Source organism: Elephas maximus, chromosome 2 (genome assembly GCF_024166365.1).
Source record: "Elephas maximus indicus isolate mEleMax1 chromosome 2, mEleMax1 primary haplotype, whole genome shotgun sequence".
NCBI lineage: Eukaryota > Metazoa > Chordata > Mammalia > Proboscidea > Elephantidae > Elephas > Elephas maximus.
Window position 1 is genome coordinate 420,014 of NC_064820.1, and position 14,987 is coordinate 435,000.

Below are 14,987 nucleotides of genomic sequence, written 5' to 3' on the forward strand. Positions count from 1 at the left end.
AGATATCACATGGACCTTGCTAGATGGAATACACAGGAATCATATCGACTACATCTGTGGAAAGAGACAATGGAGAAACTCAATATCATCAATCAGAACAAGGCCAGGGGCCAACTGAAGAACGGACCATCAAAAGCTCAAATGTAAGTTCAAGTTGAAGCTGAAGAAAATTAAAACAACTCAAGGGAAGCCAAATACAACCTTGAGTATACCATACCTGAATTTTGAGGCCATCTCGAAAATAGACTTAATGCATTGAAGACTAATGACCAAACAGCAGACAAGTTGTGGGATGCCCTCAAGGGCATCATACACGAAGAAAACAAAAGGTCATAAAAAAGATAGGAAAGAACAAAATGGATGTCAGAAGAGACTCTGAAACTTGCTCTTGAATGTCATGTAGCTACAGTGAATGGAAGAAATGATGAAGTAAAAGAGCTGAACAGAAGATTTCAAGTGGTGGCTCGAGAAGACAAAGTAAAGTACTATAATGAAATGAGCAAAGACCTGTAGTTAGAAAACCAAAAGGGAAGAACATGCTCGGCATTTCTCAAGCCGAAAAAAATGAAGAAAAGATTCAAGCCTCAAGTTGCGATATTGAATGCCTCTATAGGCAAAATATCGAATGGCATAGGAAGCATCAAAAGAAAATGGAATGAATACACAGTCACTGTACCAAAAAGAATCGTTCAACATTCAACCATTTCAGGAGGTAGCATATGATCAAGAACCAGTGGTACTGAAGGAAGGCGTCCGAGCTGCACTGAAGGGAATGGCAAGAAACAAAGCTCCAGGATTTGACAGAATACCAGTTGTGATGTTTCAGCAAATGGATGTGATGCTGAAAGCGCTCACTTGTGTATGCCAAGAAATTTGAAAGACAGCTACCTGGCCAACCGACTGAAAGAGATCTATATACATGCTATTCCAAAGAAAGGTGATTCAATAGAATGCAGGAATTATTGAATAATATCATTAGTATCACATGCAAGTAAATTTTGCTGAAGATCATTCAAAAATGGTTGCAGTACGTTGATAGGGAACTACCAGAAATTCAAGCCAGATTCAGAGGAGAATGTGGAATTAGGGATATTATTGCTGATGTCAGATGGATCCTGGCTAAAAGCAGAGAATACCAGAAAGATGTTTACCTGTGTCTTATTGACTATCCAAAGACATTTGAATGTGTGGATCATAACAAATTATGGATAACATTGTGAAGAATGGAAATTCCAGAACATTTAATTATGATCATGAGGAACCTCTATATAGACAAAGAGGCAGTCATTTGAACAGGGCAGGAGAATATTGTATGGTTTAAAAAATCAGAAAATGTGTGCATCAGGGTTGTATTCTTCCACCATACTTACTCGGTCTGTATGCTGAGCAAATATCCTGAGAACCTGGACTATACGAAGAAGAACGTGGCATCAGGATTGGAGGAACACTCATTTAACCACCTGTGATATACAGATGACACAACTTTGAAGAGAATTTGAAGAACTTACTGATGAAGATCAAAGACTACAGCCTTTGGTATAGATACACCTCAACATCTGTTGCTGTTGTTGTTAGGTGCTGTCGAGTCAGCTCCAACTCATAGCGACCGTACTTACAACAGAACAAAACAATGCACCATCCTCACTATCGTTGTTAGGCTTGAGCCCATTGTTGCATCCTGTGTCAATCCATCTCACCGAGGGTCTTCCTCCTTTTCATTGACCCACTACTTTACCAAGCATAATATCCTTCTCCAGGGACTGATCCCTCATGACAACATGTCCAAAGTATGTGAGACAATCTCGCCATCCTTGCTTCTAAGGAGCTGTCATGGATTTAATTGTGTCCTCCCAAAACATCTGTCATCTTGGCTAGGTCATGATTCCTTTTTATGATTGTATGATTGTCTACCATTCTATCTTCTGATTTGATTTCCCTATATGTTGTAAATCCTATCACTATGATGTAATAAGATGGATTAGTGGCAGTTATACTGATGAGGTCTACAAGATTAGGTAGTGTCTTAAGCCAATCTCTTTTAAGATATAAAAAAGAGAAGCGAGCAAAGAGACATGGGGACCTCAAACCACCAAGAAAGCAGTGCTGGGAGCAGAGTGCGTCCCTTGGACCTGCGGTTCCTGCACTGAGATGCTCCCAGACCAAGGGAAGACTGATGACAAGGGCCTTCCTCCAGAGCTAGCAGAGAGAGAAAGCCTTACCCTGGAGCTGGCACTCTGAATTTGGGCTTCTGGACTGTGAAAGAATAAACTTCTCTTTGTTAAAGCCATCCACTTGTGGTATTTCTGTTATAGCAGCACTAGATGACTAAGACAGGAGCATTCTGGTGTACTTCTTCCAAGAGAGATTTGTTCATTCTTTTGGCAGTCCAGGAAACCCTGGTGGCGTAGTGGTTAAGAGCTAACCAAAAAGTTGGCAGTTAAAATCCACCAGGCACTCCTTGGAAACTGTATGGGGCAGTTCTACCCTGTCCTATAGGGTCGCTATGAGTCAGAATCAACTCAACAGCAATGGGTTTGGTTTTTTAGTTTTGGGTGGCAGTCCGTGGTGTATTCAATATTCTTCCCAACATCACAGTTCAAAGGCGTCAATTCTTCTTCAGTCTTCCTTATTCATGGTCCAGCTTTCATATGCATATGAGGCGATTGAAAACACCATGGCTTGGGTCAGGCGCACCTTAGTCCTCAAGGTGAGATCTTTGCTTTTCAACACTGTAAAGAGGTCTTTTGAAGCAGATTTGCCCAATGCAATCCGTCTTTTGATGTCTTGACTGCTGCTTCCATGGGTGTTGATTGTGGATCCAAGTAAAATGAAATCCATGCCAACTTCAATCTTTTCCCTGTTTATCATGATGTTGTTTATTGGTCCAGTTTTAAGGATTTTTACTTTCTTTATATTGAGGTTTAATCCATACTGAAGGCTGTGGTCTTTGATCTTCATCAGTAAGTTCTTCAGGTCCTCTTCACTTTCAGCAAGCAAGGGTGTATCATCTGCATAACGCAGGTTGTTAATGAGTCTTCCTCCAATCCTTCCTCCAGTGCCCTGTTCTCCTTCATATAATCCAGCTTCTCGGATTATTTGTTCAGCATACAGATTGAATAAGCATGGTGAAAGGATACAACCCTGAGGCACACCTTTCCTGACTTTAAACCAATCAGCATCGCCTTCTTCTGTCTGAACAACTGCCTCTTGATATATGCACAGGTTCCTCATGAGTACAATGAAGTGTTCTGGAATTCTCATCCTTCGCAATGTTATCCGTAATTTGTTATGATCCACACAGTCCGATGCCTTTGCATAGTCAATAAAGCACAGGCAAACATCTTTCTGGTATTCCCTGCTTTCAGCCAGGATCCATCTGACATCAGCAATGATATCCCTTGTTCTACATCCTCTTCTGAACCCAGCTTGAATTTCTGGTAGTTTCCTGTCGATACACTGCTGCAGGCACTTTTGAATGATCTTCAGCAAAATTTTACTTGCCTGTGATATTAATGACATTGTTTGATAATTTCTGCATTTGGTTGGATCACCTTTCTTTGGAATGGGCGTAAATATGGATCTCTTCCAGTCAGTTGACCAGATAGCTGTCTTCCAAATTTCTTGGTGTAGAAGAGTACTTACAGCCCTCCATCCATTTGTTGAAACATCTCAACTGGTATTCCATCAGTTCCTGGAGCCTTGTTTTTCGCCAGTGCCTTCAGAGCAGCTTCAACTTCTTCCTTCAGTATCATCGGTTCCTGATTATATGCTACCTCCTGAAATGGTTGAATGTCGACCAATTCTTTTTGGTATAGTGATTCTGTATATTCCTTCCATCTTCTTCTCATGCTTCCTTTGTTGTTTAATATTTTCCCCATAGAACCCTTCAATATTGCAACTTGAGGCTTGAATTTTTTCTTCAGTTCTTTCAGCTTGAGAAATGCTGAGTGTGTTCTTCCCTTTTGGGTTTCTGTCTCCAGCTTTTTGACGTCGTTATAATACTTCGTCTTCTCGAGCTACCCCTTAAAATCTTCTGTTCAGCTTTTTACTTCATCATTTCTTCCTTTTGCTTTAGCTACTTGATGTTCAATGCACTGAAATCAAATTGACTACATCTGTGGAAAGAGACACTTGAAAAGATCAGTATCATCAGTCAGAACAAGGCTCGGGACTGACTGCGGAACAGACCATCAATTGTTCATATGCAAGTTCAAGTTGAAACTGAAGAAAATTAGAACAAGTCCACAAGAGCCAGAGTATGACCTTGAGTAAATCCCACCTGAATTTTGTGACCATCTCAAGAGTAGATTTCACACATTGAACACTAATGACTGAAGACCAGACAAGTTGTATAATGACATCAAGGACTGCACATATGAAGAAAGCAAGAGGTCATTAAAAAGACAGGAAAGAAAGAAAAGATCAAAATGGATGTCAGAAGAGACTCTGAAACTTGCTCTTGAACACTTCAACATAAAGAAAACAAAAATTCTCACAACTGGACCAATAAGCAGTGGAGAAAATATTGAAATGTTAAATGGAGAAAAGATTGAAGTTGTCAAGGATTTCATTTTACTTGGATCCACAATCAACACCTGTGGAGGCAGCAGTCAAGAAATCAAATGACATATTCCATTAGGCAAATCTGCTGCAAAAAAACCTCCCTAAAGTGTTAAAAAAAAAAAAAAAAGATGTCACTTTTAAGACTAAGGTGCACCTCACTCAACTCATGGTATTTTCAATTGCCTCATATGCATGTGAAAACTGGACAATGATTAAGGAGGACTAAAGAAGAATTGATGCCTTTGAATCATGGTGTTGGCAAAGAATATTGAATATACCATGGACTGCCAAAAGAATGAACAAATCTGTCTTAGAGAAGTATAACCAGAATACTCCTTAGAAGCAAGGATGGTGAGATTCCATCTCCTGTACTTTGGACATGTTATCAGGAGGGACCAGTCCCTGAAGAAGGAAATCATGCTTGGTAAAGTACAGGGTCAGTGAAAAAGGGGAAGGCCCTCAAGATGGATTGACACAGTGGCTGCAACAATGGGTTCAAACATAGCAATGATGGTGAGGATGGCGCAGGACCAGGCAATGTTTTGTCCCCTTATAGTGTTGCTTTGAGTTGGAAAGGACTCGATGGCATCTGACAACAATATCTTACTGCTTCCCTCATCCATTAATGAGCTGTTTGGGCATCCCTTATATAAGGACAGTGGGCATCCTTGCCTTGTTTCCTGATCTTACTGGAAATGCCACTAAATAAGTGGCTGGTTTAGGATACATTTATATCATCTATCACTATAGATTACCTTTGGCTGTTCTTGAACATCATATAAATAAATCATAGAGTACATATTTTTGAGTATAGTTTCTGTGACTCAGCATAATGCTTTTGAGGTTCATCCATGTTTTTGCATCATCAGTAATTTGCTCTTTTTATTGCAAAGTAGTGTTCCATTTTATGATTATATTAAACAAACGAAAACAAAAACCGCACAACCCTGTTGCTGTCAAGTCGATTCTGACTCATAGCAACCCTATAGGACAGATCAGAACTACACAGAGTTTCCAGGGAGTGCCTGGCGGATTCAAACTGCTGGCCTTTTGGTTAGCAGCCTGAAATCTTAACCACTGAGCCACCAGGGCTCCGTGATTTACTGCAATTTGTTTATCCATTCTCCAGCTTTTAGATGTTACAAATAAAGCTGCTATGGACATTCTTGTTCAAAGTCTTTGTGAACATACCAGTTTTGCTTGATAAATACCAACAGAGGAATTGCTGGTTCGTAGGGTGGATGTACACATATCTTTATAAGCTACTGTAGAACAGTTTTCCAAAGTGGATGTAGCACTTTACACTCCCACCAGTAACGCACAGTGTCGTGGTCGTTTTCATGGTAGCCATTCTGCCGTTGCTGTCAGCTGCCGTGGAGTTGATAGGTTGCAACTCATAGCGACCCTATATACAATGAACAAACACTGCTGGTGGCAATTCTAGTGAGCGTGAAACAGTGTCTTATGTGCTTTAATTTGCATTTCCCTGATGACTAATGATGTTGAGCACATTTTCGTATGTATATCCTCTATCTCCTTTTGTGAAGTACATGTTCAAGGCTTCCGCCCATTTTTAAAAATTGGATTGTTGATTCATAGAATTTCTTTAAATATTCTGGTTACAAGTCCTTTGTCAATGTTCTGTGAATTTTTTTTCTCTCACACTCTGGTCTGTCCCTTCATTTTTTTTTTCAACAGTGTCTTTCAATAATTCCAATTATCAAGTTTTTTTTCTTTAATGATTTGTATTTTTATGTTCTATCCAACCTACCCCAAAATCATGAAGATATTTTCTTCTTGAAGCTTTATGGTTCTGGGTTTTATATTTAGTTTTATGATGTATGTCAAATTAATTTTTGCATGTGTAATGAGATAGGATCAGGGCTTACTTTTTTCATACAAATAATTAGCTGTCCCAAGAACATTCATTTGAAGGAACTTCCTTTCCCCATTGGATTGACTTAGTACCGTGGTTGAAAATCAGTTTGTCTATCCTTACATCAATGCTACACTGTATTAATTGCCATAGTTTTTTATAGTAAGTTATGAAGTCAGTTACAGTTTTGTTCATCTCAAACAAGATTGCTTTGTCCTAGACCCTTTGCATTTCTGTGTAAATTTTAGAATCAGCTTGTTAAAATCTACAACAAACACAAACAACCGTACTGGGATTATGATTGGGATGGCATTATATCTACAGATCAATTTAGGGAGATTGGATATTTTGCCTATATTGAACCTTTCAATTCATGAATACTGTATATCTCTTAGTTTATTTAGGTCTTCTCTCAGTAATGTTTTGTACTTTTCAATATACAGGTTTTGCACATCTTTCATTAGATATATTCCTAGGTATTTTATGTTTTTTTTAATTTGAGCCTGGAGGTTTTTTTTTGGGGGGGGGAAGGTTTTGATTACAAATTCAACTTGTTTAATAGATATTGGGTTATTTAGATTTCATAGTTCTTCTTTTCTCACTTTTGTTAAATTGTGCTTTTTTAAGGAATTTGTCCATTTCATTTAAATTGTCTAATTTACTAAACATTATTCTTAACATGTTATCTTTTTAATAGGATAAAAACATGTTAAGAAAATGTAGGGTCTGTAATGATGTAGTTTTTTTGATTCCTGGTATCAGCAATCTGTCAATTTCTCAATTGGTGTTACTAGGGGTTTATCAGTTTTTTTCAATCTTTTTGAAGGACCAAACTTTTACTTTGGTCATGTTCTGTATTATTTGACTGTTTTAAGCAATTTTCACTGATTTTCCACTCTTTTTTTACTTCCTTCTGCTTACACTGGATTTAATTGGCTCCTATTTCTCTACCGTCTTGCAGAGAGATTATATGCTTTTTTCTTTTGTGACATAACCATTTTAATCCACTGGGATTTGATGTTGATTTTTCTGTTTACACATAATTTCAAGTTCATAGCATTTGTCTGTATTCTAGTTATGCGAAGGACATGAGCTTCTGTAGTTTGCTTGTTCTTTATTGTACTCCCTTGGTTTTTAGAATGTGTGGGAAATTTGAGTTTAGGCAGCTGCCATTATCCTCCACTGTCCAGAAGTCTCCAATACCAATATTTTAAAGGCTCTTAGAAATTGATATCTAAAAACCATGTTAGCAAAATTGGCAAATGATGTGCCTAGGCAGTTTTAAAAAGAATACAAATTACCAGTGAGTGTATGAAGTGTCTTTTCAATCAATAGTAATCAATGAAATGACAATTAAAATAACAGTAAAATAATGTATCACTTGTAAAATTTTCAAAGATTAAAAAGGAAGACATGATGCCTAGCATGGTCAATAACAGGGAAATGAGTAACTGTATTTTACTGCTAATGACCACAATCTTCATGGAAGTTAATTTACAACTGAGATATTTCTGGATTAACTGATAGGGTGTCTGAGATTTGCTTCAAAATGATTCAGTAGTGGGGGATAGAGATGAGGCAAAATTAGACATGAGTTGATAATTGTTGAGGCTGGCTGATGGGTACATGGGGTTTAAATTTACTGAATCCACTGTTTTTTATACTTTTGTGTGTGTTGAAACTTTTGCATAATTACAAGTAAAAGCAATTTTGTGGCTGAAATGATATTATAAGGCACATACTGAAGTGTTCAAAGGATATAACTTGTTTTTCTATAATTCAACAATCTACTTTATTCTGCCTTCCTCCTCATGGTGGGGAATGGAGCTGACTCCTTGCCAGGTTCCTGTGCTACCTGAGGGGTGGGAGAAGGCTGGGGTGCTCAGGAGTCTGCCTAGGTCTCTCTGCCTCAACCTCCCTCCTTCTCCTGGCAGTACCACGGCATCAAGGTTTGCTGGGCTCTGGGCTTTGTCCTGAGTGTCCACCCAGTCTCTCTCTCATGCTCCCCCCCCACCCCAGGGCACAGCCCAGAGAGAACAGAGTCTGGGGTCTCCAGAAGAAACAGGTTGGGAAGCAGGTGGCTCAAGAGGGGGCTGGCTCTCCGGGGACGGATGGCCATATGTGTGTGCCAGGCTGGCTGTCCCTTCTCTGCCCCATGTGTTCCCCATGCCCATCACCCCACATGGCACTGTCCCTACCTAGACTCCTGGGCCTCCAGATGTCCTGTTATCCCCCTGAGGGGCCACGCACAAACCTGCCCTCTTAGAAAGTGTCCTGCATCTAAAACGACCCTCCATTTTGCACCACTCTCCTCAGAGCCTCAATGGGGCAGGTCAGCCCACCCTCGGTATCCAGCCAAGCCTTGAGCTGGTGGCTTTCAGGGCAAGGGGAGTGGACAGTTAGGGAGGAGAGCTGGTGAGCTCTGGCCCTGCAGGGACTGGGTGCTGTGTCCTTCTCCTCCCACCTGTCCCCTGCCCCTGCTGGCAGAAGGCACTGGGTAGTCCCATCAAGGAAGGATCACCAGGTCCAATGGGAGCAGACCCCCATTCTGTTTATTGCCACTGGGCATCTTGTGTTCAAAAGGAAACACTGGGGGTCAGCAGGTATGTTGCTGCCAGTGACAAGGGGAGACAGGGACTGAGCTAACAGCTGTGCACAGCAGAGGAAGCCCAGCCTCATGAGGTCTGCCAGGAAGAGCCCCCGACACTACCTGCAGGCTGCCTAGGTGACACCGGGTGACACCAGGCCCTTGGATTCTACATGCAGACCCTGGTTGGGGGGTGGAGAGTGTAGACAGTTTTGGCTCCATGGAGACGCAGCCAGATTTCCTTCTTGAGGGGGACAACAGCATGGAGCTCCAATGGGAGGTTATGGCTGCCCCAAGGTCTAGCATGTGGTGGCCTCTGAGGTGGAGCTGGGCCAGCCTGGGGCACCCAGACCCAAGCATCCTGGCCACACACTCCCCTGTTGTGCCCTATGGCCCTTAATTCTGGTGCCTTCTGGCTCTGGCACTTCAGGGCATACGCCAGGCATCCTGTGGACACCAGCCAGGTGTCCAGGAAGGTCCTGGAAGGGGCATGAGGCTGGGACTGTGGACCAGAGATGGGACCACTGGGAGCCGGGGCTGGCTGAGAGCAGAAGGGCCAGAGATTGAGTCTATGCTCAGTTGAGCCCCCAGCGATCAGCCCGAGAGGACCCACATGGTGAGGCCAGGATGTCTGCTTGGAAAACAGGAGCTGACATTTGGGGTGGCCAGGCCTACATCCAACTCACTTTTTGATGATTCCTTGTACTTGCTGTCAAAATAAGGAGAGGTGTTATAGACCAGCTTTACTCCTGTCAGATCATAAGTCCTCAGTGAAGTTAATCAGTTCCAAGAGTATATGGAAAATAATCACGATCACACAGGGTTTATACCAAAGACGCGAGAATGATTCAGCCTATCAACACTATTTAGCACGTTGATAGACTAAAGAAAAAGCGCGATTATTTCAGTGGCCACAGAAAAATTTGGGTTTGATAGAGCCCACCTTTTTTTCATGACAAAAACTCTTTTAAAAAAGTACTCCAAGATATTGTATAGAAGAAAGTGTATGAATAGGAAAAGTCCTCACAGAGTAAAATAAAATGTTTCTCTTTTTTGTTTGTTTCACGCATCCCTGGTATCTCGCTATCTCATCATGATGATGTTTATAGTTTATAAACATAAATTTTAAATTCCTGAACAAAGTCTTGAGCCTTACACCATGACCCAGTTCCCACACCACCTGCTACCTTGGGACCTGTTACGAAATGGTAATAAACAAATGAAAAGTGGCAGTTCTGCAGGTATGAACGTGCGCTAGAAAACAGAAAGGAACAGTTGAAAACTTAAACAAAAACCTTGTTTTCACTTTTACATCTTGAGTGATTTCATGAATTTCTCCAGGAGCCAATCTCAATTTTCTCTTTGTTTTTTCCAGTCTCTCAACGGCTTTGCTTTGGTGGTGAGTGCAGAAGGAATGATCTTTTATGCTTCAGCAACGATTGTGGACTATCTGGGCTTTCACCAGGTAAAAAAAGCAAAAATATCTTTTCAGTCTGCTAAATTTGTAATTGTTGCCCTTGAAAATGTTTATTGTTGTCAGGGTTTAAAAATCTTCCTAATTAAGCTTTTCTTATGACTTAACTTTCATCAGATAGTGATTTCCACCCCTCCCCCAGCCTTTTTTTTTTTTTCTCCCAGCCTTAGTCCAGGGTGTTTCTCAGGGTCTGGGATCAGGCCATGGTGAGAGGCACAGGAAGTGAGTATGGTGCTGAGTAAAAGGTGTGGCAGGTGTGCAAGTGTGGCGTGGGGTGAGAGGCGTGGCAGGTGTGCAGGCATGTGAGTGTGGTGCGGGGGTGAGTGGCTTGGCAGGCGTGCAGGTGTGTGAGTGTGGTGTGGGGGTGAGTGGCGTGGCAGGCGTGCAGGTGTGTGAGTGTGGTGTGGGGGCGAGTGGCGTGGCAGGCGTGCAGGTGTGTGAATGTGGTGTGGGGGCGAGTGGCGTGGCAGGTGTGCAGGTGTGTGAGTGTGGTGTGGAGGTGAGTGGTGTGGCAAGTGTGCAGGTACATGAGTGTGATTTAGGGTGAGAGGCGTGGCAGGTGTGCAGGTGTGTAAGTATGGTGTGGGGTGAGAGGTGTGGCAGGTGTGTGAGTGTGGTGCTGAGTGTGAGGCACAGTGAGGGTGAGAGATGTACAAGTGTGCAGTGGATCCAAGTGTGCAGGGTGTCCGAGTTTGCAGGGCATCTGATCGCAGTGCTGGGTGAGAGGACGTGGTGAGTGTGTGGGTGTCCAAGTGTGGTGTGGGGTAGATGCATGGCAGGTGTGAGGGGTATCCTAGTGTGCAGGCTGTCGACTGTGTGCTGTGTCCGAATGCAGTGCTGGGTGAGAGGTGTAGCCACTGTGAGGGATGTCTGACTGTGCGGTGTGTCTGAGTGTGCTTACAGGTGAGAGATGTGGTGAACGTGCAGGACATTCGAAATGCAGTGCCCAGTGAGAGGTGCGGTGAGTGTGTGAGGTGTCCAAGTGCGGTGTTGGCCGTGGGGTTCTCACACTTTTCTGAGTGACCAGTCACACCAGTGGAGCAAAGCCCTCACCGCCAACAGTGTTCCATTCTGCAACTCCCTGATTGAGGCCTTTGACCTCAGATATTTGGCCCATTCAGGACATACATGTTCTGGAAAAGTAATTATTGGCGTGTATATTATTCATTTGAAAACCCTGGTGGCATAGTGGTTAAGAACAACAGCTGCTAACCAAAAAGGTGACAGTTTGAATCCACCAGGTGCTCCTTGGAAACACTATGGGGCAGTTCTACTCTGTCCTGTAGGGTCGTTATGAGTTGGAATCAACTCGACAGCAACGGGTTTGTGTTTCTGGTTTTTTTTTTACGGCTTATATAATTCATTTGGCATGTTGCCCAGGCCTGCCCAGTTGGATGACTCCAGGCTTCAGGGCAGAGAGGTGGAGTCGAGGCCCCTGTCAAACACCAGGACCCTGAAGGTTGCTTGTCCATGAAAAAGATGCCATAAAAACTCCCACCTTTTATAACCCCAGGAACAGACAAGAGCTTTCTCTGTTTGGCCCCTGGAAGGGAAATTAAGTTTCTCATGAGCAATCAAAAGTTTGAGGCTTAAAATCCAAATTTGCACTACTGTATAATGTTGTTGTTGTTAGGTGCCATTGAGTCAGTTCTGACTCACAGCGACCTGTGCTCAAAGAACGAAGCACTACCTAGTCCTGCGCCATCCTCACAGCTGTTGCTATGCTTGATCCCGTTGTTGCAGCCTCTACGTCAGTCTGTCTCGTTGAGGGTCTTCCTCTTTCTCACTGACCCTCTATTTTACTAAGCATGATGTCCTTTTCCAGGGACTGATCCCCCCTGATAATATGTCCAAAATATGTTAGGCGTAGTCTCACCATCCTTGCTTCTGAGGAGCATTCTAGCTGCACTTCTTCCAAGACAGACTTGTTAGTTTTTTTGTCAGCCTGTGGTGTATTCAATATTCTTCGCCAACACCACAATTCAAAGGAGTCAATTCTTCTTTGGTCTTCCTTATTCATTGTCCAGCTTTCACATGCATATGAAGCAATTGAAAATACCATGGCTTGGGTCAGGCACACCTTAGTCTTCAAGGTGACATCCTTGCTTTTCAACACTTTAAAGAGGTCCTTTGCAGCAGATTTGCCCAATGCAATGCGTCTTTTGATTTCTTGTCTGCTGCTTCCATGGCTGTTGATTGTGGATCCAAGTAAAATGAAATCCTTGATAATCTCAATCTTTTCTCCATTTATCATGATGTTGCTTATTGGCCCAGTTGTGAGAATTTTTGTTTTCTTTATGTTGAGGTGTAATCCATACTGTGATCTTTGATCTTCATCAGTAAGTGTTTCAAGTCCTCTTCACTTTTCAGCAAGCAGGGCGTGTGACCTGCATAACACAGGTTGTTAATGAGTCTTCCTCCAATCTGATGCCCCATTCTTCTTCATAATGTCCAGCTTCTCGGATTATTTGCTCAGCATTCAGATTGAATAGGTATGGTGAAAGGATACGACCCTGACCCACACCTTTCCTGACTTTAAACCATGCAGTATTCCCTTGATCTGTTCAAACGACTGCCTGTTGATCCATGTACAGATTCCTCTTGAGCACAATTAAGTGTTCTGGAATTCCCATTCTCGACAATGTTATCCATAATTTGTTATGATCCACACAGTTGAATGCCTCTGCATAGTCAATAAAACACAGGTATACATCTTTCTGGTATTCTCTGCTTTCAGCCAGGATCCACTGGACATCAACAATGGTATCCCTGGTTCCACGTCCTCTTCTAAATCTGGCCTGAATTTCTGGCAGTTCCCTGTCCATGTACTGCTGCAGCTGCTTTTGAATGGCCTTATTATTACTGCATAATGAGAGCTCCCCAAATCTGAAGATTAGCCAATTATGGACTGATGAAATCTCTTGGGCACCCAATGAAGGAAAAATGTGGCCCTTTAGCTACACTTCCACAAGTCCCCCACAAAAATACCCCCTAGAAGATGAATAAGTTTTCGTATAATATTGAATAATTCAGGAAGCATCAAAAGAAGATGGAAGGCATATACAGTCACTCTACCAAAAAGAATTGGTCACGGATCAACCATTTCAGGAGGTAGCATATGAACAAGAATCTATGGTACCAAAAAGATGGAAACAATCTAAGTGCCCGTCAACAGATGAATGGATAAACAAATTACGGTACATACACACAATGGAAGGCTATGCAACGATAAAAACATGATAAATCTGCAAAACGTCTCACAACATAGATGAATCTGGAGGACATTATGGTGACTGAAATAAGTCAATCACAAAAGGACAGATACTGTATGAAAGCACTATTATAAAAACACATGAAAATGTTTCCACACAGAAAGAAAGAATCTTTGATGGTTATAAGGGAGGGAAGGGGTGAGGATGGAAAAACACCAACTAGATGGTAGATAAGTGTTAACTTTGATGAAGGATAAGACAGTATACAATATTGGGGAAGTTAGCATAACTTGACCAGAGTAAAGCCATAGAAGCTTCACAGACACATCCAAATGCCCTAATAGACAGAGCTACTAGGCTGAGGGCTGGGGTCCATGGCCTTGGGTGACATCTAGCTCAATTGATCGGCATAACATAGACTATAAAGAAAATATTCTACATCTGGCTGTGGTAAATAGAGACTGGGGTCTTAAAAGCCTGTGAGCAGCCATCTAAGATACATCTACTGGTCCCATCCCGGCTGGAGCAAAGCAGAATGAAGAAGACCAAAGACACAAGAGAAAAATTAGTCCAAAGGACTAATGGACCTCAACTACCACAACCTGCACCAGACTGAGTTCAGAACAACTAAATGGTGCCCAGTTACCACCACCAACTGCTCTGGCAAGGGTTACAGTAGAGGTTCCCAGACAGAGTGGGAGAAAAATGCAGAACAAAATTCAGATTCACCAAAAAGAAAAAAGAGCAGGCTTGCTAGTCTGACAGACTGTAGAAACCCCAGAAGTATGGCCCCCAGACAGCCTTTTATATCAGTACTGAAGTCACTCCTGCAGTTCACCCTTCAGCCAAAGATTAAACAGGTCTGTAGAGCCAACAATAACACACATGAGGGACGTTCTTCATAGTTCAATCACGTATACAAGACTAATGGGTACACCAGCCCAAAAGCAAACACAAGAAGGAACAGGAAAACTGGACGAATGGAAATAGGAACCTAGGGTGGAAAAGGGGAGAGTGTTGACACATCACGGGGTTGGCAACCAATGTCACGAAACACTTTGTGTATTAAATGTTTAATGAGAAACTAATTTGCTCTGGAAACTTTCACCTAAATTCCCCTCACCCCCCTCAAAAAAAAAAAAATCCATGGTACTAAAAGAAGAAGTCCAATCTGCACTGAGGTCATTGGAAAAAACAAGGCTCCAGGAATTGACTGAATACCAATTGAGATGTTTCAACAAACAGATGCAATGCTGGAGGTGCTCAGTTGTCTAT

General features: G+C 42.2%; 1 protein-coding gene across 1 annotated transcript in view; it reads left to right on the plus strand.

Annotated features, from left to right (window-relative positions):
* AHRR (aryl hydrocarbon receptor repressor) overlaps positions 1 to 14,987 on the plus strand; it is a 161,576-nt gene that overhangs the window by 103,181 nt on the left and 43,408 nt on the right. The window contains exon 5 of the mRNA XM_049858336.1: positions 10,402 to 10,491. Within this exon, the coding sequence (XP_049714293.1) occupies positions 10,402 to 10,491 (90 nt within the window). The remainder of the gene's footprint in view (positions 1 to 10,401; positions 10,492 to 14,987) is intronic.